Here is a 23,852-nt window from a genome sequence, read left to right as displayed (position 1 = left end):
TTAATACTCCCCCATAGTGTATTATGGGCATTGAAATCACCACACGATATTACTTTCTGATTCGTGTAACCTCTTATATTTTCCAATACTTCCTTACTTAACTTTTCACATGGATTGTAAAAATTAACTACTTTAATAGTATGACTGCCTTCCCAGACTTCCATCATAACCACCTCTTGGTCCACACTCACGTCAACATTCCTATATCCCACACCTTGTTTTATAAATGTAGCTACCCCACCTCCATTACCTTGTTTCCTGTCTTTCCGAATAACCACATATCCTTGTAAAACAAAATTCAACTGAGGTTTGAGCCATGATTCTTGAACACATATTATATCAGGTTTATTTTCCAAATCAGAAATGAATTTTTTAAATTCTTGCCCATTAGCTATTAAGCTTCTCGCATTCCACTGAAATATTAAAAGCACCATTATGTACCACCACATCCTGGTTGGGTGTATGTTGTCTGCATCTTTAAGTTCTCATTAATCATATCCACCGAGATACCCTCGATCTCTAGATACTTTTCCGCTGCTTTGATTATAATTCTGATTCTTTCTGTCCGGCTTTCAGTTTGCGCTGAACAGTTCACTACTTCCGCCATAAAAGTAACAAATGCAACATTGTTCTTAATCCCAACTTTCTCTTGAGTTTTTTCCTTTGCCATATCAGTCTTTTGTTGAAGGATTTCTTTACTTTTGTCTCCTGATTCCAAATTCTTTCCTACCTGTTTTAGAGCCTCAGAGTATGACAATCCTTCCTGTATTCTAACATTCTGAACTTGAGCCGCATGTTTCCTCACCTTGCATCCTCCATATCCCGCACTGTGATCCTCTCCACAATTACAACATTTGGGATTAACTCCTTGCCCACATTTGCCATACTCATGGTCTCCGCCGCATCTTGCGCACCTCTGTTTGCCTCTGCATACAGCCGCTACATGCCCAAACTTTTGACATTTGTAACATCTTAGAGGAGGGGGTACATAGGGCCTGACCGAGAAGCTCATAAATCCCAAAAAGACTTTACTAGGCAGCTTATCCTCATCAAAATGAATCATCACAGAGAGACTGTCTCCCCTTTCATTATTCCTATTGCATTTTAGTCTTTTCACCTCAATCACTGCGGCTCCCGTAAGACCTCTCTTAATCTTTTCAAGCTGTTACATCTGTGGGGATCCCTGTTATTACTCCTTTCACCCATTTCTTTTCTTCTTGTACTGAACAAATCACACTTTGTCCCATGATCGATTTAACTCCTAGAGCCTTCTTTTGTTGCCTACTATCCTTACAATATATTATCAATCTACCATCCCTCAACTTCTTAACACTTTCAATCAGTCCTATCACTTCCTTAATTGTTTTAGATAATTTCAGCGGATTAATGATACTGAAAGATCCGGTTTCAAGTTTCATCACTACCTTATACTCTTCCTTCCTTCTTCTTGTCATATGCGTTCCATTTTCACTTTCAGTTGCAGATGCGTTACTCCAGCTTTTCTTTCTTTTTCGATTTTCTACTATACTCCATTCATTATTTCCATTCCCGCCTTCATCCGCGTCCAACACTTCATCCTCCATTTCCGGATCACTTCCGGAATCTACGCCATTTCCTACCATGCACTCTCCAGTCACAGATCAGCTGTTGCCAAACCGCACTCCCAACTCGACGTCTTTTTCGCTGCAACGTGCTGCATGTATTTTCCTGTCTGAGTGACAACCTCTTTTCGCAGTCAAACTCCAGGAGCGCACATAAGGCATTCAGTTTCCCATCATGTGTCTCTAGCAGGAACTCAATTCACCGCGACCGGAAGTTCCCGCCCGGAAGTTTGAAAGAGTCTAGACTCCACCCCCTCCCCTTTTCAGTGTCACCCTGCCTTTCAAGGGGAAGCAATCAGTGAGGTTTGATTTACATTTCCCCCTTTTTTTAAAGAAAATAAATTAATTGTCACATGTAATGCGACTCATGTAATATGAACTCACTATAATAGGTTATGTTTTCATTTATGCAGTAAATTGTATTGGCTCACCAAAAATAACAACATTCAGAGATCAAACCGTATTTAGCAACTTTATTTCATTTTCATCTTTACACATTTTTATCATTCAATAGTAGTCAGCAGTCTGCTCCTTCCCCGTAAAATTACAAAAATAAAATATGTTTTGTGAAAAACTACAGTTTAAATTCTTACAGTAGGCCTTGTAAATATTAGCGTTTTATTTAAAACTGTGAACTCTTAAGTCACTGAACTAAATACCTAATATGTAAATAATTTTCGTGACGTGGAATTAGTGCTCTGCGTTTTAACCCATCCAAAGTGCACACAATCTTCTGCCCAGTGCTCTAAACAACCTGAACAATCTTTAGTATTCCTTTCAAAGAACCCAAGATGTTCCTTATTTAGGCAGCTCAAGGTAAAGACGGGCTGTGATGTGTAGTTTAGGGGTGGGCAAAGTTCGGCACAAACCCCATCCAAGAGCTTTCTGTGGGCAGAGTGTAGCAGTGGGCACAACAACTGCTGACCAAAATCCACTTTCAATAGCAGTGAACAGTCTAGTAGGGATGAATAACATTCCCACATTGTTGACCAGTGGGAGTCTGGCTTTATTGTGTAGCACTGTCAGATCTTTCCTCGGTATGGACGACTATGTGCAGATTGTTAAAAACCAGTTGTGTGATTATAAGTCCATTGTACTTGAGGGCTTTGACTCATTCCCATGACTCCTGAGAGAAGTTGAAGAGGTTGCTGCATTAACTGATTTGTCTTGGTCCCAAAATATATCTGTATCTGTGCACTGACCCTGACTCCAATGATAAAATGTAAAAGGGTTTGGATATGGTAAGCATTTATTCACCCGTGAGCGCTTCTGTTTATTTAGAGTTTGTTCACTCATGAGTAATCACAGTCATGCTGTTAGTGTCCACCCACCTCCCAGCCCTCTCTCCAAACCCAACCCTCTTTTCACGTCCATCAGTTTCCTTTCCCCCTTTTAGGTTGTCCAAAGTTAGTAGACTGATTCCATGCTGGTAGAGAAACATCTCAGATTTGCGGCCAACAAAACGGACACTGGCACATAACCCCATTTTAAATGGAAGAAATTATTTTTTTGCCTTCATCCTAAAGCCAACCGAATCTGAAAGATGCACTGAGAGATGCAAGAATGACTCCTCACTTGGAATCCTTCTTCTGGACATCTTTTCCACAGTTGGAATATGTTCTCTGTTGAATTTATTGGACTCTTTCACTGTGATGAGATTGGATTTCACGAGAAAGGAGTTCATCGGCTCTTATCACTTTTTCAGGCAAGGAACAGTCTTAAACTTCTAAGAATATTTCTTTATGAAAAGTCAAGGATAAAGATTTCATCAATAGATCAACGTTTTCTTGCACCTAGGTTGTAATTTCAAAATAATCGCAATTTCATGGCTATTGCCGCTTCCAGTAGGAAGTATGCTCTGATGGGACCTGGATGATAGCCAAACAGAACAAGGGGCGCACAAACGAAACCACAGGAGCAGAAGAAGGAAGATGTTTTGTTTCATGGGAGAAAAGTACATTTACATCTTAGTGTCCATTTATTCCTCTTGAAACTGTTTAAACTATTAAAATTTTGTCAACTTTGAAAAAAAATGTATGCAACAATGATCGCTTTCAATGTGACTCAGGAGACATCCTTGGAAACTATGAGGGAGAACTACGTAGTGACAGCACCCAGTCCAGAGCTCACAACCCCTGCTGTGATAGAAAGAGAAGTAGTGGCCATGGGCTATATTCTTAGTGCGGGATCCATTTTGATCATCTCCACCAACCTTTTAGTCGTTATTGCCCTGGTCCTCCTCATTCGCAAGAGGGGCTGCCAGAGCTGGTGTTTTGTCTTAAACCTATCCATAGCGGACATCCTGGTTGGCGTGGCTATCACTGGCATTGCCACTGATGCTCTCGAAGGAACGACGGCCTCCATGGAGAAGGGCATTTGTTTGTTGCGCATGACCTTTATCATGGCACCCTCTGCAGCCTCCATCTTAACCATGTTCTTGATCTCACTGGACCGCTACGTAGCTATAAAGTTGCCACTGCGCTATTCGCAGTTAATGAACGGTAAGATGATTGCTGGGGCTCTGGTTCCCGTCTGGCTCATCTCAATGACTATGGGATTTTCACCCAGCATTTTGAAACCGTTGCAGAAGGAAGACTATCACAAAGTCTGCACGTTCTTCTCCGTCATAGAGCCAAAGAGCATCATTGTGGTCTTCTGCCTTTTTTTCTTTCCATTACTCTCAGTCTTCATCTATTTTTACATGGACATCCTGAAAATTGCCTGTGGCCATCAGAAGCGCATCCGTGCCCAGCAAGCAGGTTCACGCTTTCTGACGTCTAGCCGTTACTGGGGTCACGTAAAAGCCCTGCGGACTGTTGCCGTGCTGATTGGTTGCTTCACACTCTCCTGGTGCCCCTTTTTTGTGGTCAGTATTGTGCAGGCATTATGTCCAACCTGTGAACTTTATGACTTTTTGGAGAACCATCTCTGGCTGCTGGGGCTCTCAAACTCCCTAATAAATCCTCTTGTTTATGCTTGCTGGCAGCGGGAGGTGAGAAGCCAGATCTGTGAGATCTTCGTTCATATTAAAGTCAGGTTGTGTTGTGTGACACACTCTGAGACGGCAGACAGATGCCCCACAGACCACCCGACTGTCAATCAGGCTGTAAGGTTTCATGACAAGATGCTAGCCACCCCATTAAATTACAATAGGTCTGTCACAATTCCTGAACAACATCCAGAAAATATTTCCAATAGATAGGATATCCTTTTAGTCCACTGACCATGAAACTGTAAAAGGTTTAGAAAAATGCTACATCCCTAAATGGATGCGGAGCCCAGAGTATCAGACGCCGCTTTATTTGAACACAATACGTTCAAAATATAACCAAATCACTTATTTCCCATTTCCACTTTTTTCCAGTTGTAAAATATATGACTGCAATAAATTAAATACTATTTGTGTTGTATCTTTGTGGAGGTTTTTCTCATCATTACGGTCATCTTGCCCACTGATGGTTATATGACCCTCGGTGGTTATGAGTCCTTTCAATAAGATGTCTGTTGATAGGGCAATATTCTCTGTAAAATGGTTTTGTGCAATATTCATTGTGAACAGCACTATATAAAAAAATTGTAACAATTCGATTGAAAATGTTTCTCTTATATTGCTGGTAGAAAAAAATATATATTTTAGACTTATATGAAGTACATATTACAAAATATGTGTTGGCTTTTATATATAAATTATAAATAATTCTATAGAATTAACAAAGTACAATTAGTAAAATAAAATTATTTAATATTGACCTAACCATTAATATCACATCTACATAAAAAGTATGTACTGTAGCTATTTGTAGTCCCCTATAAAAGGACATTCTCCAGTATATTCTACGGTGGCGCTATTTTCACTTAGTGTAAATAGAATCCATTGCTAATACGAGATTTGAAAAGGGAGGGAAAAAAAGTTCGGCAAAAGACGGGATCGAACCCGGGTCGATCGCGTTAAAAAGCCAAGGACACATGCTTATCCATCTGCGCCACTGCAGCCACGAATTGTTATTTAGTTTTTTAGACTTTCATTTGCATTTGCGTTTGTAATTTGTTATTTTGTTTTCAGAATTGTGATTTGTTTAGCACTTCTCGGCCACCGTAATATTCTGATTCAAAGAAGCAACCACTTGAAAAGGTAATTTAGAAAGGTATTAAAAGCAATGTCTGCCGCCCACATGTGGTTCTGAGAGGAATCCCAACCACTTCCTGTCAGCCACTTCTTCAGGTAAATTATTAAATAATCTAATGGTCAATGAAAAGAAAAATACAGGTGCAGCACATTACATCATGTTAAAATCTCATTACATAAGTGCTGTGTAAAATGTTAAAACTACATTTCGAAATTGTATACTGTATACTATTACTACTGCTAATGCTAATAATAATACACATTTTGAACCACACAAAGATTAATAGCCTAAGCTTAAAGAACTTAAAATATATAAGAAAAATGTTATAAATATCTATCTATCTATCTATCATCTATATATATATATACAGTATATATATATTATATATATAGTCTAGTTTTAACGTTTAATGACATCTCCTGCTTTGAGCTCTGTATGGGTTTCAAAATGTGACACTGGACTATATAAAACATGAAATTCACCTGCTGTTATCAACAGTGTTTACATTGTGTAGCCTATTCAGTTGTTGATAGTGTTTTATCGTGTTGATCATGGGACAACAACGGTCTCGTAGAGAGAAAAGAGTGAGGAGAGGAGTGTGTACATGGGGCCAATCACACCCACCGACCTCAAGGAGGTTTTGGAGGTTTGGCTCTTTTTTCTTTTGTTTGTCCCACCTCAAATCCACCAAAGCTCAGGATGAGAATGTGGAGCGAAAAAAAAAAGCCAATCATAATAGTGTTTTCATAGACTAAATTAAATGAGGTCAGAGTAAAGTGACAAAACATGCAGTGGTAAAACAAACTTCCGTCCTCCAGGACAGCAAGGTACTGCCCTCCTGAGTACTTTGAGAAGAGTGAGAACTAGGGCTGAGTATCGATTCAGATAGGGGAAGTCGTGGCCTAATGGTTAGAGCGTTGGACTCGTAACCCAAAGGTTGTGTCTCGTACCGGCAGGGATTGTCGGTGGGGTGAGTGAATGTACAGTGCTCTCTCCCACCTTCAATACCACGACTGAGGTGCCCTTGAGCAAGGCACCGAACCCCCAACTGCTCCCCGGGCGCCGCGGCAAAAAAATGGCTGCCCACTGCTCCGGGTGTGTGTTCACGGTGTGTGTGTGTTCACTGCTGTGTGTGTGCACTTTGGATGGGATAAATGCAGAGCACTAATTCCTAGTATGGGTCACCATACTTGGCCACATGTCACTTCACTTCACTTCAGATGTCCCGATTCGCAAGCTCTCGATTCGATTCTCGATTTTTTGATTACATTCAGTGAATATAGTTTTAATACAAATGCTATTGATATTTCTAAAAAATTAACAGTAAAGATCAGTTTACAAATGGTGAATTAATAAAAAGAAATTAACAGCCACAGGCCTGTATTTTAAACCTATTCTTTTTTTGTATAGGGTCCTTTTTTCAACAATAATAAAATAAATAAAACGTTCTAATAAAACGTTCTTCTTAATTTTTCTGGTAATCAGATGAAGGCATAAAACAATAATTTCATTTATTTATCCGAATCAAATGAAAATTAAACCCTTTTATTTTTTGGCAAACAAAGTGCTGCACAACAGAGGTTTACTGTTTTAAAAGTGCACTGGAATGCACTTTTAAAACACTGGAACACATTTTTATCACTCGCCATGGTGGCAACTCTTAGACAGTTTGTAGCTTTCAGCGGCAATGTGGATTGATGTAATTGACAGATGTGGTGTGCTGCAAATTCAATTGCAACCCAATCAAAAGGACCAGAATAGCATCACTTTACTAAATCGCCTTTAAATGGCAGGAGGCATCATGCACATCAAAAACAGTCAAAGCAACAAATTAATATTATTCAACATATCCTAGCTTTTTCAGAAAATATTCAGATTTAGTGCCCTTTGTAATCACTAACATTTTCATAAATAACTGTAATTTAATTACACTTTTTTTTTCTCAGTAACTGTAATAGATTACAGTTACATTTATTTTGTAATTAAATTACAAAATCCCATTTGACTAGTTACTCCCCAACACTGGGAGAGTCAGCCTTGCGACTGGCAGGCTGATACTGTATGGGTGGCCCTTCCATCCCTCCAGCCTTAGTGTCTTGCGGGGCTGGCATGCCTTGGTTTCATCTTTGCCTTGGCTTGATGCAATTGTTTTAGTGTCTTGCAGGACTGCTTGCCTATGAGTATGTATTATAGTTAGTTTAGTTATAGTTAAGTTTTAGTTTAAGTTCTGCAGCACGCAGACATGTTTAAATAATGTAGTCACCCAGAGCTTCCCAAAGGTCCCTGCCACAGTGTTCCTGCCACTGGTGTCCGGGTTCCATAGGCTATACACCAGGCCTATATACACCAACCAAACTGTTTAGGCTACTATTTTAATTTATTGAAGACCTTTTATGCAAATAAAACTATCAGTGTTTGCTTCAGGCCTTCAGCTGCGAAATCAATAGCAAATTTTGAGAAATACACTCTAAGCTACAAACACACAATAATGGTGCGTTCAAGTCATGTCGGATAGATCGTATTTACGAGTTGAACACACATGAACGCCTCCAAAAAGTCGTTATTACGAGTGGGAAACTCGAAATTTTCTTTAAGCCCGGAGTTTCCGAGTTGGGGGTGTGTCAGTGAGAAACATGGCGGAATCGATGGATGCAACTTCTGTAGTTGACAGTAAATTTTTGTTTAAATTGATAGCCGCCATCTTGTGCCGACTAAACTGACTTGAACGCACCTGACGTCGTAATTACGACTTGTCAACTGGTAAGTACGAACGTCCCAGGAGGACTTGAACAGCAGCATAAGTAATGATAACGCAGAAACTGCACAATTAACCTGAGCCAGTCAACAACATATCCCACAATCCTTTGTTCCTAACCCGGAAGAAAATAGTACCACGTGCGAACTTCGAAAACTTGCCGAAATAAATCGTTCCGGAGTGGCTGGGGCTCATCACAATGAAGTAAGTGATGTTTTGAACGTTTGAATTGAAATATCTCGCGTGCATTTGTTGTCATATGTTTCTAATTAGTCTAAGAAAATTCCTAGACCGGTCAGGATTGAAACAGGAAGTTGAAATCTAAATAACTGGCCTCAGTTTTTGCAGTAGTAGCCAAATGCTAATTATTCATCTGCTAAAACATGAACGTAAACTACTTTCCTTATTCTCGATTCAGTTATTCTTTTTGATTAATTTATGGGACACCGACAAATGACAAGAAAAGTAAACGGGTTAACGTAAATGAAACACTAAGACGACTACTCTTTCGGAATACATAGTAAAAAAAAAAAAAAACATCCTTGTTACATTACAGGTTACTTTATTGCCACATTTAGATATTTGTGATAAAATGTTTAAGCATTTCATTTTTCACGACTTCAATTAGTCTTAAATAACCCCTGATAGAAGAATCATAAATTCTTACACACGTTGATCTTATGATGCAGACGCCACAACAGAATAACAATAATAACAGACAATAAATTGTGTACAGAACAAAAGATATGCTCATTTTATCTCTGTTGTTTATATGCAGTCCGCTCACCAAAGTGAAACTCATCAATGAACTGAATGAAAAAGAGGCTGAACTTGATGTCAAAGACAGTGTGTCCTGGCATTCAGTCTATAAGGACAGCGCCTGGATCTTTATCGGTATGTGACTGCTTAACAATACTGGGCAATGGGCTTCTTAGACTAAACACTAAAATGCTCTCTGCATAGGCCAGGGGTCTCAAACCCTGCGCCTGGATAGCTACTGTCCTGCAGATTTCAGCTCTAACCCTGATCAAACACACCAGAACCAGCTTTACAAGGTCTTTAGAGTTACTTGAAAATAATTGACAGGTGTGTTGAAGCAGAACTGAAGTCTGCAGGAAAGTAGCTCTCCAGGAGAAGGGTTGGAGATCCCTGGGATAGGCTATATTCTGCCAGATGGTGGCAGCATTCACCTATTTGACACTGATTAAGCGTGCTTCTGTACAAAATGGCATGATCTCAGTCTTTCTCTGAAGCCCATTCTAGTACACAGTACTGTAATCCTGATTTGACCTTGTCAAGTTTCAAAGTGATGTATATTCATTGCTCGCATATATTTGCCAGACTAAAGAGAACCGTTAAAAAATGTAACGACATTTTATTAGTGAATTATGTATTTATTTTAATGCCAACCCAGTCAGCACTGTATGTAAATATGTTGTAATCTACAGGTGGACTTCCATATGAGCTGACAGAAGGAGACGCCATCTGTGTTTTCTCTCAGTAAGTCCTAATTGCTCATCCCCATGTTTTTGCCTACATTTCAAACACGTTTTCATTTCTTGCTAAAGAAGTCAGCACTTCAGTTTTTTTTCCTCCTAGTAAAGCTTGATCCTCCTCTGTGCGTCTCAGGTACGGAGAGATTGCCAACATCAACTTGGTGCGAGATAAAAAGACGGGCAAATCCAAAGGATTCTGCTTCCTGTGCTATGAAGATCAAAGGAGCACCATTCTGGCTGTGGATAACTTTAATGGAATCAAGGTGAAAGGCTTCTTCCAGTTGCTTATTCAGTTGTGTGTTTACTACTGGACTATGTTCTATGTGTTAAAATAATCATATTTAATGTTCTTACATGTATATAAAAATTTAAATTGGTAAATGATAGATGTGGGTCAGTGACGTTGTTTATTAGTGTCCTTGATTTTTAGTTGGAAAAATATTTAAACATTTTAAAAGATATATTTCAGAGTTAAAAGTTTTGTTGTTGTTGTTGTTTTACAATATTACCTGGGATGGGTGATAAAACAATATCATATCGAGATTGTGGTAAAATTTAGTTGAAGATGATAAGCTCTGGACATTTTTACTTGATATGGCTTAATCTTACAGTCTATTACACAGCAGAAGTAAAGCAGCCAGTCCATGTATGCCGCTAATAAGTCTGCATGATTGTTTCATTTGGAAAAAACTGAAAGTAAAACTGAAAGAACTTCACGATAACACGTCAAATTAAAAGTCTGGTTTAACTTGAAGAAACTGTCAGAAATATATTACTATTGTATACTAAAATATAATTCTCAAAGTAATAATAGTAGTAATATTATTATTATTATTATTATTCTTTTTATGGAATTTTAAAAAGAAAATAACAAAAATGAAATGTTTTGTTGTAAATTTATTTAATTTCATTACATTTTAAAAGAATGATCAAGCTGTTAATGATTTATTAATTCATTTCATTAGACACCATTTTTTTAATGATAAATTTGTATTGAATCATAAAACACAAAATCTAGAAAAACATAAAATGGAAAAAATAATTAAAGGGGTCATATGATGTTGCTAAAAAGAACATTATTTTGTGTATTTGGTGTAATGAAATGTGTTTATGTGGTTTAAGGTTAAAAAAACATTCTTTTCCACATACTGTACATTATTGTTTCTCCTCTATGCCCCGCCTTTCTGAAACGCGTAGATTTTTACACAACAATACTACAGCGAGAATAAAAGTTACGCCGCCTTTCTTTGCATGAACATTTGGGCAGCGTTATGCTAATCTTCCCACATCGTGACGTAGACATGTGGGGGCGTGTTAGAACGAGCTGTTTTAAGTAGGCGTGGTTGACTCGTAACTTTTATAAAGAATATCTCTTTGGATTTGAGACTTTACTCTTTGCAACTTTACAGATCTTCTTTATGCACCAAGAGCTCATAACACTCCAAAGAGAAAGGAAAAATTGAAATCGCATCATATGACCCCTTTAAGGAAAAAATAAAACCGATTTCATGGGGCCCTGAATTTTTTTTTAATTGTTTTATTATTATTATTATTGTGAACAAAGTTATGTTTGTTTATTCTCAAGGCCTAAAAACATGTGGACAGTATTTAATTCCCCATTAACGGTAAATTAATATCGTGACAAATATTAATATTGTATGATATGGAAAATACATATATTGTGATAATATTTTTGCCCATATCGCCCAGCCCTAGTTTGTTATAAAGAGGTCAAATTATTATATTTTATTTCATTCATTCATTCATTAAGAAAGGAACTCGTATATCGGGGAAATAATAGTGTCATGTAATTGACCCATGTGTTGCATATATTTTTGTTTAATTTTTTTTTTCTGTTTTAAAGATTAAGGGGCGAACCATACGTGTGGACCATGTAGCAAATTATCGACCACCCAAGGACAACGAAGACATTGATGATGTCACTAAATGTTTGCGAGAAGAGGGATGTGCTCCTAAAGTGCCCCTGCCTTCCTCCTTTGAGTCAGGGTCCGAGGAAGAATATGCTGTACCTGTGAAAAAGCCAAAAAAAGGTGAAAAGAGGTTATATTTGTTCATTTGATATGATTTTTTTCAAGATGTTTATCTTTTATTATTTAATAAACAGTATTTTTGTTTTTTGACTAAATGACTGATTTATGTTGTTATACTTCAGATAAAAAGGAGAAGAAAAAGAAGAAGAAAGAGAAGAAAAAAGCACTAAAGGAAGAGAAACATGAGGCACGGACTGAGCCGTCAACATCATCTCCTGTCAGAGTGAAGAAGGAGAAGGAGGACACGGCATACGAGAAGTATGCCGCGAAAGGACCGGCAGGAAGCAGAAGGGACAGATCGGGACAAGACTTCAGGAACCCACAAGACAGAGCAGATGAGGTGGACAGATTCAGAGATAGGTATAGAGGTGAGAGGGAAAGGGATCGAGAAGAAGACAAAAAGACAGACAGAAACCGAGAGGATAAAAGACATGAAGACACACGGCAGGGAGACAGAGAAAGAGACAAAGGAAGGGGTGTTGATAGAGAGAATAATGGGGAAAGAGAGCGTGAGAGAGAAAGGGAACGTGATAGAGACAGAAGGGAGCGAGACAGAGGAAATGACCGAGGGTTTACCAAACACAGAGATCACAGTCGTGAAAGAGAACACAGGCGAAATTGAGCAGAGATAGTCATTTATATATTTGGGGGGGGGGTTAGAATTTTTTTTTTTTTTTATAGAATTTTTTAATATCTGTCTGCAGTAATTAACTGTATAATGGCTACCTGGCATCATGTTACACACAGTACACTCATTTGACAAATAAATTCAAATTTTATTTGAATTTAAATGGTACAAAGACCAAAAATGTCTTGTTTAACACTGTCAACAATAAACTCCAAAATTATGATGCAATCAAAGTACACCAATCATGGATTCAGTTGTAAAACTATTAAAAGACATTTAGTTAAGTGTGTTCAGTTAAAAAAAAACAACAATATCAGACCAAGCAGATGTGTACATTACCCATTTATACCTGCTCAACAGGAAACAGCATTTCATCGCTAATGAATAATTATGATCGCTATGGCCACGACAACATATTCAATAACCTAGCAAGAAAAGATAAAACAATTACGCAGATATACTGAGTAAATAAACACACACAGAATTCAATAGTAATAAACACGAAGTTGAACATTAAAATGTGTGGTGTGATTATTGGAAATCTAGCCTGATTAAAAAAAATCACACTTCCTTTCATGCCCAATTTCTTTTCATAGCAAAACATTACACAGTTAGCACAGCTTCTAATACAGTAAATTAAGCGAATCACCCTTAAGTCAATCTGTTATAACCACGAGTTACTATGATCTGCTCAATTCATGAGCGGTCAAATACGAAGTATTCATAATTGGCCAATCAGGAGTACTGCAGATGTGACTCCTCACAGACACTAAACGTTCAAGTCAATACTCAAGGTTAAAGGTCAAATACAGTATCTGTTTGCACTGAACTTTAATAGTGTATGCTGTTGTGTTACCCCTGTGTGATGTCCCTCCTTGCAATGCTCACATGCTAGACTACATTGATCACCAACCCCATTTTCAATAAGCTATCAAAAAACAGAGATAAAAAGATGTTCACGCTAGTTCTTAATGGAACTCCATCTAAATATACAAACAGATCATCTTTGGATGTAGCCATCTTCTGTAGTTGTAAGCAATCTTATTGACATTTTAGCCACAGTCAGTATTTTCCAAACTAAATCGTGAATATTTACCATGAGAATGTTAAATAATAGTTAAAGGAACAGGTCGAAAGCAAAATATTAGCTTTCTGCAGCAACAACATTCAATACTGCAAATTATATTACTATAGCCTCTAAAAACAGAAATTATAAGTAGAATTGGGTGAGAAAGCAAGACTAATATATTGCAGTACTGACTATTGAAGTGGTTGTGATTTCTGTGAGATGGATAGTATATGTTCCAGGTTTTGTTTACAAGATGTTATGCACGTAATAAATTCATCTATTTTCTAAATGCATGTTCTTTTTGTGAACAATTTATTTAACTACACTTTTCTTACAATCGACTGCAAAGGTGCAATAAAATCTTTTCTGAAATATTGTATTTACGAGTTGAACGCGCATGAATTCCACCACAAAGTCATAATTACGAGTGGGAAATTCAGGAGCCTCATTTATAAAATGTTCCATAGAAACTGTCCTACCTTTGATCAAATCTCAATTCTCAAATGTGCGTACGTGTGATTCCAACGTACGCACAAAAACCATGTGCATGCCTCTCTTCCAGATGTGAAATCTATAAATAGCAACTGCATATAAAACAGCACCACTCAACATCTAAATCAGGGTTCCTCAAATCTTGCCTTGGAGGGCCAGTGCACTGCAGAATTTAGCTCCAACCCTGATCAAACTCACCTACCCTGTGATTTTCTAAGATTTCCAAATACCTGTAGTACTACGACTCTGCCACAAGGAAAAGTTTGTACGCCTGCTTAGAACCTGACATGGTGCGAACGAAGCATGTACAAAAAATACGATATTATTGTACAATCATGATAGAGTATATAACAATTTACAGAACCTTCTTGAATTGAATAAGAACATTAAAAAGCAAAATGTGCACAGATGCACATTCTTTATTCTTAGTTTTGAAGTGGAGAATCTTGCTTAACTTTCCATTTTGTAGGAACGTTACATTGCCATCTTACTTCAACCAAGTCGATTTTGAATGCACACAGCATCATAATTACGACTTCCCAACTTGTAAATATGAACTTCCCTGGAGGACTTGAATGCTCAACAAGCTCACATTCAGCAGATTTGCCTAAATTTATTCAACAGTCAATGGATTGAACCAAGTTTCCACCCTACATTTTTTTCTTTTTTGATAATCCGTTTCACTCAGATGTACATCACGGTACCGAAGAAAAGATGTCAGTACTTGTGTTTCATTGTGACTTTAACCTTTATTTATTTAAAATACTTTTTCTTCAAATCATGCATTTGAAATAACTATGGTTAGGGTTTTTCATATTGATGGACCTGTAAACTCGCACATGCTAATATTTGTATCACTGGGTTGGCACAGGAAACATCTCATTTCATTGCCGTGAATGTTAAGTATTCTAGTCCTTGACTTGTTTATTCGCAAGTTCATTAGGATGTGGTGCTCAATATTGATCGTGATGGCTTGATTGCGAGGCATGGCACACAGCTCAGGAAACCACCTGCTCACTTCATTAAAATGTATTTATTCAGTTTTGTGTTCACTTCTGTGTAGGGGAGTCTAAAATGCCGTGGGAGAGAGACAGATGCCTGGTGGTCTCTTTTGACATGGTATACGTCTTGTCGATGTCTTGGAGCTACAACAAGCTACAAGAAGTGGATGGTCATATCAGAATTAAGACATCAGAATATATCAGTGTTTTATTAGAAAATAGAAACGGATTAGGTTAAATGTGCGAACTGAACATGGTTCGGTTTTCTGTGACTAAATTGTTATTCTTTATTGCACAAGCTTTGCATTGTCATCCCAATGCCGTAGGAGTCATGCCCCATAGACCTGGAAGCTTGGAGCTTCCTTCAGGGCTTGTGATCTACATGCAGGTACTTTGTCCTGTTCAACATGCATTTGATATTTTTATGCAGGACTTAAAATGATAGAGGTTGTACAGTCACCATCCATTTGGTTCAACTGCATAATTTTTTATCGATCTTTAGAGGAATGATCCAAGACCTGTAAATACCATGACAGATTCACTAATTTTGAAGTAATCTACAAAAAGGTGTGAAAAAGTGATTTCAGACTAATCAAGAACATTTAAAAAAAATAAAAAATACAAGAATTTTCTTCTAGGAATGAATGAGCTAGATTTCTCATTTGCATATTTAGTTGCCATGACAACTGCATGTAGAGAGAACAAGCATCGGGGACGAGAGTCTGTCCACGTGTTTGAGGAGCGGAGACATTGACCACATGAGCACACTTTTATCTTGTCCTATGGGTCTCTAAATGTAAAAAAAAAAAAAATCTACAAATCAATACATTTGCTCCACAACAGATTTATAAAACATTTAATTTACATTTTTTAATTATTTTTCAGGAGTAAAACAGCAGACATATAAAGAAGAGCTGAGAGCGTCAGTTGTGCATCAAACTTGAGATCTCTTCACAGAACCACCCACATTCAGAGATATCAATGCTCTTCTCGCACAGACATCTCCAAAGTCATCAGAGGTATTTGAAAAGAGGCTGGGTTCCGTACTTGATCAGTGTAAGTGAAACGGTTACTGCAGCAGGTTCTGGGGGCAAAGTAGAATGACGTGCCATGTCCTTCCCACTCAAAATGCCACTTTGTAAAATTTAAGTCTCTTTCAGGACTGGAGGTTTGGAGGATAGTGACCTGAACTTGACACTGAGTCCTAGAAGGCGGTAGGCTCTAAAAGACTGAGTTTGTATACTAGTAAGGCATTGTGTGGGTTCACTGATCAAAGAGGAGAGTGAGAAATTGCTCAGATCTTACCGGGTTTGAAAGAACTAGAGTAAACAAAGCTAGACTAAATGATCATTTTGTAAGAGACGTAACAGTAACAACAAATACCAACAAAACTAAAGTTGTTTATATTTTTACAAAAGCTTTTCTTAAAGATACCTTAAAGATAACCTCAAATATAAAGTAAGAAAAAGTACAAAGACAACAAAACCAATTAAATGCGGACACTTTATCAACGAGAAAATAACAGGTTGTTGTTTGTGCACAGGCTAAATCTTTTACATACAGTCACTGTTGACAAGACAAAGTATGCTAAAACACAAAGGTGGAACACCTATATAACATAAATAGTTCATTAACAAATAGAAATTTGGTCATTTCCTCACCTTGTGTTATTGAAACCTGTATAGAAGTCATCTAGCAAAATGTGTGAGCTGCTCTTTTTCATACAATTAGATATTTTCAGTAAAAAGCCTTACATTTCAGTCTGCCTCTAACAAAGCTATCATATGGCTTCAGAAGACTTGAAATATAGAGCACAGATTGTATGGTCTATATGGTGCTTTTTGTCCTCTGCTAGAGAACAGCGGAGATATTCTACTTAACTTCTCCTTTGGTGCTCCGCAAATAAGTGTTAGAAAATGAGGGCAATTAAATAACAGATCTATCATTTATAGGCCAACTATCCCTTTAAAAAAAAATTGTGGCATTAGATCATGGGTAACAAAATTTGAAATGGTTGGCTGTAGTTCTGTCATTTTATTGAGCTTATATTTGTGTTGATCACAAACCAGTTCTCTACTCTGGATAAGGACCATAAAATAAACTAAGTATTGTCCTCATTACGTCTTGCAACATTGACGACAGATTAAAAAAAAAGAAAGGAAGGAAGGAAGGAAGGAAAAAACATAGTGAAGAGGTCAGATTCTTGCCTTAAAAACATGGTGGCTATATACTCATTTTTGCAAGTGAATTTTATTTCCACCATGCACACTGCATTTCCACCATGGGCATTGTTTTATCAAGCCAATATACAACCATGAAATTCAGAGGATTACCATTTACATTGCCATGTACAATTTCCATGGCTTCACGCAATATCCATAGACGAAAAGTAGTGCAGTTTTGTACAACATAGGTTTTAGAAGCTTCTGAGGCAAATGTTACACCTTCATGCCTAGACTCTTCCCAAGTTAGCATTTTGATTCTGTGATGGTATTTATCCACACCTGAACTTCTACTGAAGGTGTAATCAGAAAGTTGCGGTGTTTGTATCCTTGGGGTGTGAAAAAGAAATTCTCAATTGCACCAATGCCTTCAACGGGTTGCTAACACCTGCAAATCCCCGCTTCATCTCGAGAAGGACTCTTGTCATCCTAACCTAGCAAACTAACCTACTTGTGAATCTGGAAAGTGTGCGCTGTTTTAGCGGATGACTCTTGAACCGAAATATACACAAATGTATACATCTCCCAACCGTTGCCTTCAGAACCTGCAGTCTGATAGGGAGCAGAGGTTGTCCAAGGTTTGGGTCACTGGATAAAGCCTTACGCTGCCACCTCAGCACATGGAGATGGTCACGTTGATACCCAGGTTGCCATTGTCTGCAAACAGGTGGGCAATAGAGGTATCAAACACAAGACAGTCACTGTTCATGATGGCTGCTGCTACGCCATCATGGATCGAGCGCGGCGTGGCCTCCCACGTGAGCCGCCTACGGTTGCCGTTCAACTCGAGGCGGTAGGCAAAGTTCTCCGCTTGCTTTCGCGTGCCAATGAGCAGCACGATGGCAAAGAACTGCTGGTGTCCCTCGTATTTCTCCTGCTTCTCTAGAACCAGCATGAAGTGGTGGCCAAAACATGACTGCATCATGACCCAGTCCACAGCCCCCGGTAGATTAATATCCGTGGCCAGAAAGACAATGTCCTCGCCCTGTAAGGTGGTAATGGATTTGTGGGCATGCATGAGATGTGGCATGACGGCCTCCAGGGAGCCCTGCCATTTACAGGAAGCCCCCGGGCATGGGCAGGTGTAGGGGCGGAACTCACAGACTTCTTCGTGCTCCGGCTTCTCGCTGTGGTGAAGGGACAGCAGACATCCAGCTGAGGCATACTGTGGGAAAACAGAAATGAGACTTGCATGAGCACCAGTACAAAAAACATTTGAAGAGATACTTAATGACTGACTGAAAGAGAGTGAAGAGAGTTCGGATCAAGAGCGCTCGGGTAAGTAATGGGAAAACACTGAAAGAGTAACTGATGATGAAGGACAAAGAGAGAGTAGCAGGAAAGGTGAGTGGGAGGCTGAAAAATGGTGAGAGAATAAAGGGAAAACTAGGATAAGGGGATTTCAGGAGGGCAGGTCAAGGACACAGGAGATGGAATTATATATAGGTAAAGCAAAGAGGGAACTAGGCCATGTGTCTAGATATGTCAGTATCATTTGAAGCGAATCCATAAATTGCATAGAGTAATTTACGTCTGTTCGTGTGTGTACTTGCCATAGAAGTGACGTTGCTGCTAATTATGTGTCAAGCTGTGACAACCCTCTCATTTTTTATGCACGTGTCCATGCAGTTTGGGAAAAGAAGTCAGACGGATCGTGTTGCTTCAAGGTGAATAGCACAGCAAGGCTCTCTCTTTGATTATCTCAGGAAGAGAATTTAAATGAAGGTCAAATATGAATGTTACCCCAATCTTCTCACTTTGCTGGAAATGTGCACACTGCATGACTTTCTTTGCTCACTCTAAAACCAACATTTATCTCTCTGACTGGCCTACAGGATTGGACTTGCAACAACAAAAGGTGAAATCCCACAATACCCTGTCCCTGATAAATGCCCTTCCCAGGGAATTTCATCAGCTTAGCAGAGCTGCATTAAAAACAAGGTATTCAGCTCAAATTATAGGTAAAGGTTTAGAATTCAAGACCATAGGCAAAGCAACAAAGAAAGAAAATCCTTGCATGAATGGGCTGGGGAAAAGGAGCGAACCTATTGGTTTTCTGACAAAATGCAAGCTCAATTATGTCAAGACAGTAAAGAACTAAGACCAAATAAAAATACTTTTTTCAAGCACACAAGCTAAGAAAATTAATTAGATTTTTCCCCCCCATTTAAAGTGATTTTATAAAGCATTATCTGATTCTTTCTTATGAAGTTTCCAGAAAATCGATGTAAATTTCATTAATTAGAGTAAATCATTACACCACAGGACAATCCGTTTCTATCAGGTTAGAGCAAAGCTGGAGGTGTGGGCATTCAACCAACCCCCCCCCTCAATATCTGCCAAATTAATTATTAATCTGAGTGGTAAGTCACTGGCTGCCTAGCAAAAATCAATGAGTGGCCCTAGAGGCCGTAACTGCCTTAAAACACTGACATTTATTGTCAAAAGCTGTTAAGAAGCAGCTGGGGAGAAAGAATCGTTATATTTCCTTCACGTTACACTGGGTTTTCCAATCTGTCTTTTATTAGAACATGGCCTATGTCCAAATACCCTCAAATTCATTACGCTAATCCTTCCTCATTTCCCATCTTTTCTTTTACGAATCAAACAATCTGACTTCTGGAGGTGTGGAAGGTTTATGCGTCCCATCTCTTCCCTCCATTCAGACAGTTATCCTCTTATCCACCTTTTTAATGAGAGAATGACAGGATTTTGAGCAGTAATCCTAAGGCCGTACGGTGGAGATAAAGCCTCTGTCTAGAGTCTGTTGGAGCTGAGGGTATTGGCGTAGTAGGAAGGAATAGTATCAAGTGTCTGTTTAGGGTACACTGTTAAGTGTGTGATTTTATGCGCATGTGTGTATTTAGTCATTACTATACCTGATTCCAGCAGTGAACCCTGTATATCACTTACCTTGCATCGATTAGACCCTAGAGTGAACAAATTAACTGTGCGTTTCAACAGTGCATCGGAACATTGAGTCAATGACTGTACCAATATGCCCACAATAAAAAAAAAAAATCAATTCCGATAAAATGAGCAGAGGACCAACATACAAATACATCTGCCACTGGCAACAAATTGAATTCACTTTAATTAAAACTTCAAATCTATCACCAGCATACATTGCTCCAGAGACCTGATGAAATAATAAGTGAAGTGCTCTCTTTCAAGTACATCCTTGACTCTGTGCCAAGCTAGCCCTGTGGAGACACATAGACCCTGGGCTGGGAGCTTAGCTACTGAATTATTTACACATTTCCGCATTGAAGTTGCAAATTATATCTCGTCACTTTAGCCAAGAGGGGAAGTCATTGGATATGCTCATTTTGATGAATGACAATGAATTCTGACAGTTTATTAATTCGTTTTTTGTGTGTTGAAATGGAAATAAACCAGAACACGAAATGGGCACGTAAGAGTCACAGTCTTCAGATGTTCTTTGGTGGTTTTGTCTTACCCTAAGCTAAAATGCTTAATTTTCAAAACTTATTAGCAGCAAAGAGCTTTTTTTTTTTTTCTAAACACGGCATCTGGGCCTGGATATTTCTCAATGCACAATAAAAGAATCCTAGACCTTGAGAAAAAAAAAAAGAGTCCTTAAAAGTAGTTTGCTGCAATACATTTTATTGGCATTTTTGCATCTTAAAGGTGGGGTATGTATTTTATCAAAAACGCTTTAGAAAACTGAGTCGGGCCGAGTACCAAAACAAACTTGTAGCCAATCAGCAGTAAGGGGCGTGTCTACTCATGATGCGGAGGAGAGAGCGCTCAGTGCACAGGACAGACATTAGCCGAGCCGAGCGGCAGAAAGATAGAGATGGCTGATAAAAAACAAGTGAAAAAGAAGGCTTACGATAAGGCAAGAAGTAGGACCCGTGTAAATATCGGATCAGCTTTCCAGTGCTGGAGAGAACTCAAGGAGCAGGAAGGCCTGCGATCGGACACAGAGGTTGCTTTGTTTCTTATCAATAGGTGACACCGTGTCTACACCGGACGCAACAGTTCTGTCTACACTGGACGCGACAAATCGACCGTTGAAATTCAGAACGCAGCAGCAGTTTTCTGTCAGGGATTTGTCGTGTCACGCCGCGCCACATCCAGTGTAGACAGTATCACTGATTATAATGAGTTATATAGTATTTTGTCGTGCCGCGCTGCATCCAGTGTAGACAGCATCACTGATTATAATGAGTTCTAGTTTTTTGTCGCTCCGCGCCGCTCACGTCCGGTGTAGACACGGTGTAACATTGGTTTTGCTTTGTTTCACAGAACTAATCGTTGCCTGGGTTGCGTACGTATGTGTGGGGCAGAGCTATCAAAATAGGGGCGTGTTTGTTTTGGTGATTTGAAATATCAACATTGGCTACCAGAAATCACTTACCCCACCTTTAAGGCCAAACAGACTTAATACAATTTACTGAAAGTATGCAAGCAATATGCTTAACTTTACAACAAGCTGCCAGATAAACACATTGTGCTACAAGTACCGTTCAGTTCAAGGGTACCTTTGCTTTTACCAAATGACTGATGCCTCTGCCAACAATGTTGACAGTTGGGAAGTGCTGGGTAGCCTCATTTCAAGAAACTATTGATGATTCTCATACACCTATTCAGAGCAATGAATGAGAGGCAGGCTTATCTCTTCTCCATTAACAAGCAGGAGGACCTTGAGTTGCCATCACCAATGTGTAAGTTGAAAAGGATGGCGTCTCCGCACTCAGATCCCCAGAGACGGAACCCAGGACAGACGAGATGGCATCATTACCATCTCTTTTTCCTTCTCCCTCAAGGGCAGGGTGAGTGCATATGAAAAGGCAAGAGAAAGCGCTCGAGGCTAGTGAGGCCACCAGCATCTTGGTCCCCTCTTATAAGACACCATGTCTGCACATGACCTCATCACTGCTGGGAAGCGGCTGGGCGCGGGTCATAATTAGAATCAACTCTGGGGGCCTTACGAAAGGTCCGTGCATCAGGCACCGAGAAATCTGATTTCTCCTGATCAGTGGCAAGCCGTCGCACCCACTTCAACCACTGCAATAGAAGCCTAGACACTCGCTTTCCCACTCTGGAATCAATAGCAATTTAGTTAAAAGTTTCAAAGCTGAAATTAGCCCAGTCAAGGCCAGAGTAATTAGGTTAGAGGGGGGAGGGGAATCCTTGCTTGCCATCATCTCGCTCTCGCTCAGTTCTTCAATTACATTTAATGTTTTTTTTACGCAGAAATTAGTGTAATGTGTTTGTATATACATAGTATAATTGACATTGAGATAGCATCTGAGACTTCTGTACAGTAGGACAACATTTTAGTGCAACATTAAAATAAAAATAACAATTACAATTTCGATAATAAATAAAAAGTAAATGTTTGGGAATAATTTCAAAATATGCCTTTTACAAAAATAAAGTCATAAACCATATCCTTTTACTAATTACGCCTTTTACTAATTGTTTTATAATGTCTACTTTGAGGCTAGTTTCTTTGTGACTTTATTGTCTTAACTTTAATCTTTTAAGTTTTATGGATTTTTTTCTTAAAACTCTGCATTCTATTACCATTATACTATTATGAGAGCATTCTTAAAAGCATGATTATATTCCTGTAAGCACTGCAACAATATTCCCCATAGGTGGCACAACTTCATTCCCTATTCCCGTAATGTTCAGACTTTCCAGAAATTGTATTAGGCCTACATTTAATTTTTTCCCCCACCTTTACCAGTAAATGCATGCTTTAATGCCAGTTGACATGTATGGAAACAAGTAAAATGAGTGAACGGGAAAAAATCTAGTATGTTCCTGCATCAAACAGCTAATGAACAAGTACCATAATATATGTGACCCTGGACCACAAAACCAGTCTTAAGTCACTGGGGTATATTTGTAGCAATAGCCAACTATACATTGTATGGGTCAAAATTATCGATTTTTCTTTTATGCCAAAAATCATTAGGGTATTAAGTAAAGATCATGTTCCATGAAGATATTTTGTAAATTTCCTACCATAAATATATCAAAACTTAATTTGATTAGTAATGTGCATTGCTAAGGACTTCATTTGGACAACGTTAACCCGCTGGTGCTCTTCGGTCACTTTTGACCAAAAAATGTTCTGTTTTGAATTTTTTTTAAATCACAGTTTCATCTGAATGGTACAAACTTGGTGACTTTTATGGCATTTGGAATGTGAACACACAAAAAAATTGAGGGCACGATTCGAGCAGGTTAAGTGGTCGTAAAAAAATAAGTCACACTTGTGGTCTTCGGTCAAAAATGACCGACCATAGGAAATGAATGGGAAATCGACAAAAAGTGTACAGTCTACAAATCTGACACAATGCAGAAAAAAAAGTACACAGCAATGACAGGGTGAAACTCTAAAACATCAAGAGTGCAAAACCAACACATCC

General features: G+C 38.7%; 3 protein-coding genes across 3 annotated transcripts in view; 2 read left to right on the top strand and 1 right to left on the bottom strand.

Moving 5' to 3' along the window:
- The first annotated feature begins 3,196 nt into the window (after nucleotides 1–3,196).
- LOC107692787 (glucose-dependent insulinotropic receptor-like) lies at nucleotides 3,197–4,892 on the top strand. Its single transcript, XM_016491979.1, has one exon. The coding sequence runs from the start codon at nucleotides 3,634–3,636 to the stop codon at nucleotides 4,801–4,803; it is 1,170 nt and encodes a 389-aa protein (XP_016347465.1). The 5' UTR covers nucleotides 3,197–3,633; the 3' UTR covers nucleotides 4,804–4,892.
- Nucleotides 4,893–8,513: 3,621 nt separating this feature from the next.
- LOC107692788 (RNA-binding motif protein, X-linked 2-like) lies at nucleotides 8,514–14,072 on the top strand. The gene is made up of 6 exons (XM_016491981.1): nucleotides 8,514–8,687; nucleotides 9,262–9,377; nucleotides 9,932–9,983; nucleotides 10,113–10,242; nucleotides 11,844–12,030; nucleotides 12,153–14,072. The coding sequence occupies exons 1-6, from the start codon at nucleotides 8,683–8,685 to the stop codon at nucleotides 12,650–12,652; spliced, it is 990 nt and encodes a 329-aa protein (XP_016347467.1). The 5' UTR covers nucleotides 8,514–8,682; the 3' UTR covers nucleotides 12,653–14,072.
- A 1,991-nt stretch (nucleotides 14,073–16,063) lies between these two features.
- The window catches only part of LOC107692789 (E3 ubiquitin-protein ligase Siah2), a 33,311-nt gene continuing 25,522 nt past the window's right edge, over nucleotides 16,064–23,852 (bottom strand). Inside the window, exon 2 of the mRNA XM_016491982.1 lies at nucleotides 16,064–18,607. Coding sequence (XP_016347468.1) covers nucleotides 18,056–18,607 — 552 coding nt within the window. The 3' untranslated portion in view covers nucleotides 16,064–18,055. The remainder of the gene's footprint in view (nucleotides 18,608–23,852) is intronic.

Source organism: Sinocyclocheilus anshuiensis, unplaced genomic scaffold, assembly GCF_001515605.1.
Source record: "Sinocyclocheilus anshuiensis isolate Anshui unplaced genomic scaffold, SAMN03320099.WGS_v1.1 scaffold943, whole genome shotgun sequence".
NCBI lineage: Eukaryota > Metazoa > Chordata > Actinopteri > Cypriniformes > Cyprinidae > Sinocyclocheilus > Sinocyclocheilus anshuiensis.
The sequence above is the reverse complement of the archived record's forward strand: the minus strand, read 5'-3'. Positions and strand labels throughout refer to the sequence as shown.

Excerpts from the sequence above, each read along its gene's own strand:
- LOC107692788 (XM_016491981.1), top strand. Across the intron at positions 9,984-10,112 it reads GCCATCTGTGTTTTCTCTCA|GTACGGAGAGATTGCCAACA; the intron begins GTAAGTCCTAAT and ends TGTGCGTCTCAG. Across the intron at positions 10,243-11,843 it reads ATAACTTTAATGGAATCAAG|ATTAAGGGGCGAACCATACG; the intron begins GTGAAAGGCTTC and ends TCTGTTTTAAAG.
- LOC107692787 (XM_016491979.1), top strand. The coding sequence starts at position 3,634 with ATGTATGCAACAATGATCGCTTTCAATGTGACTCAGGAGACATCCTTG.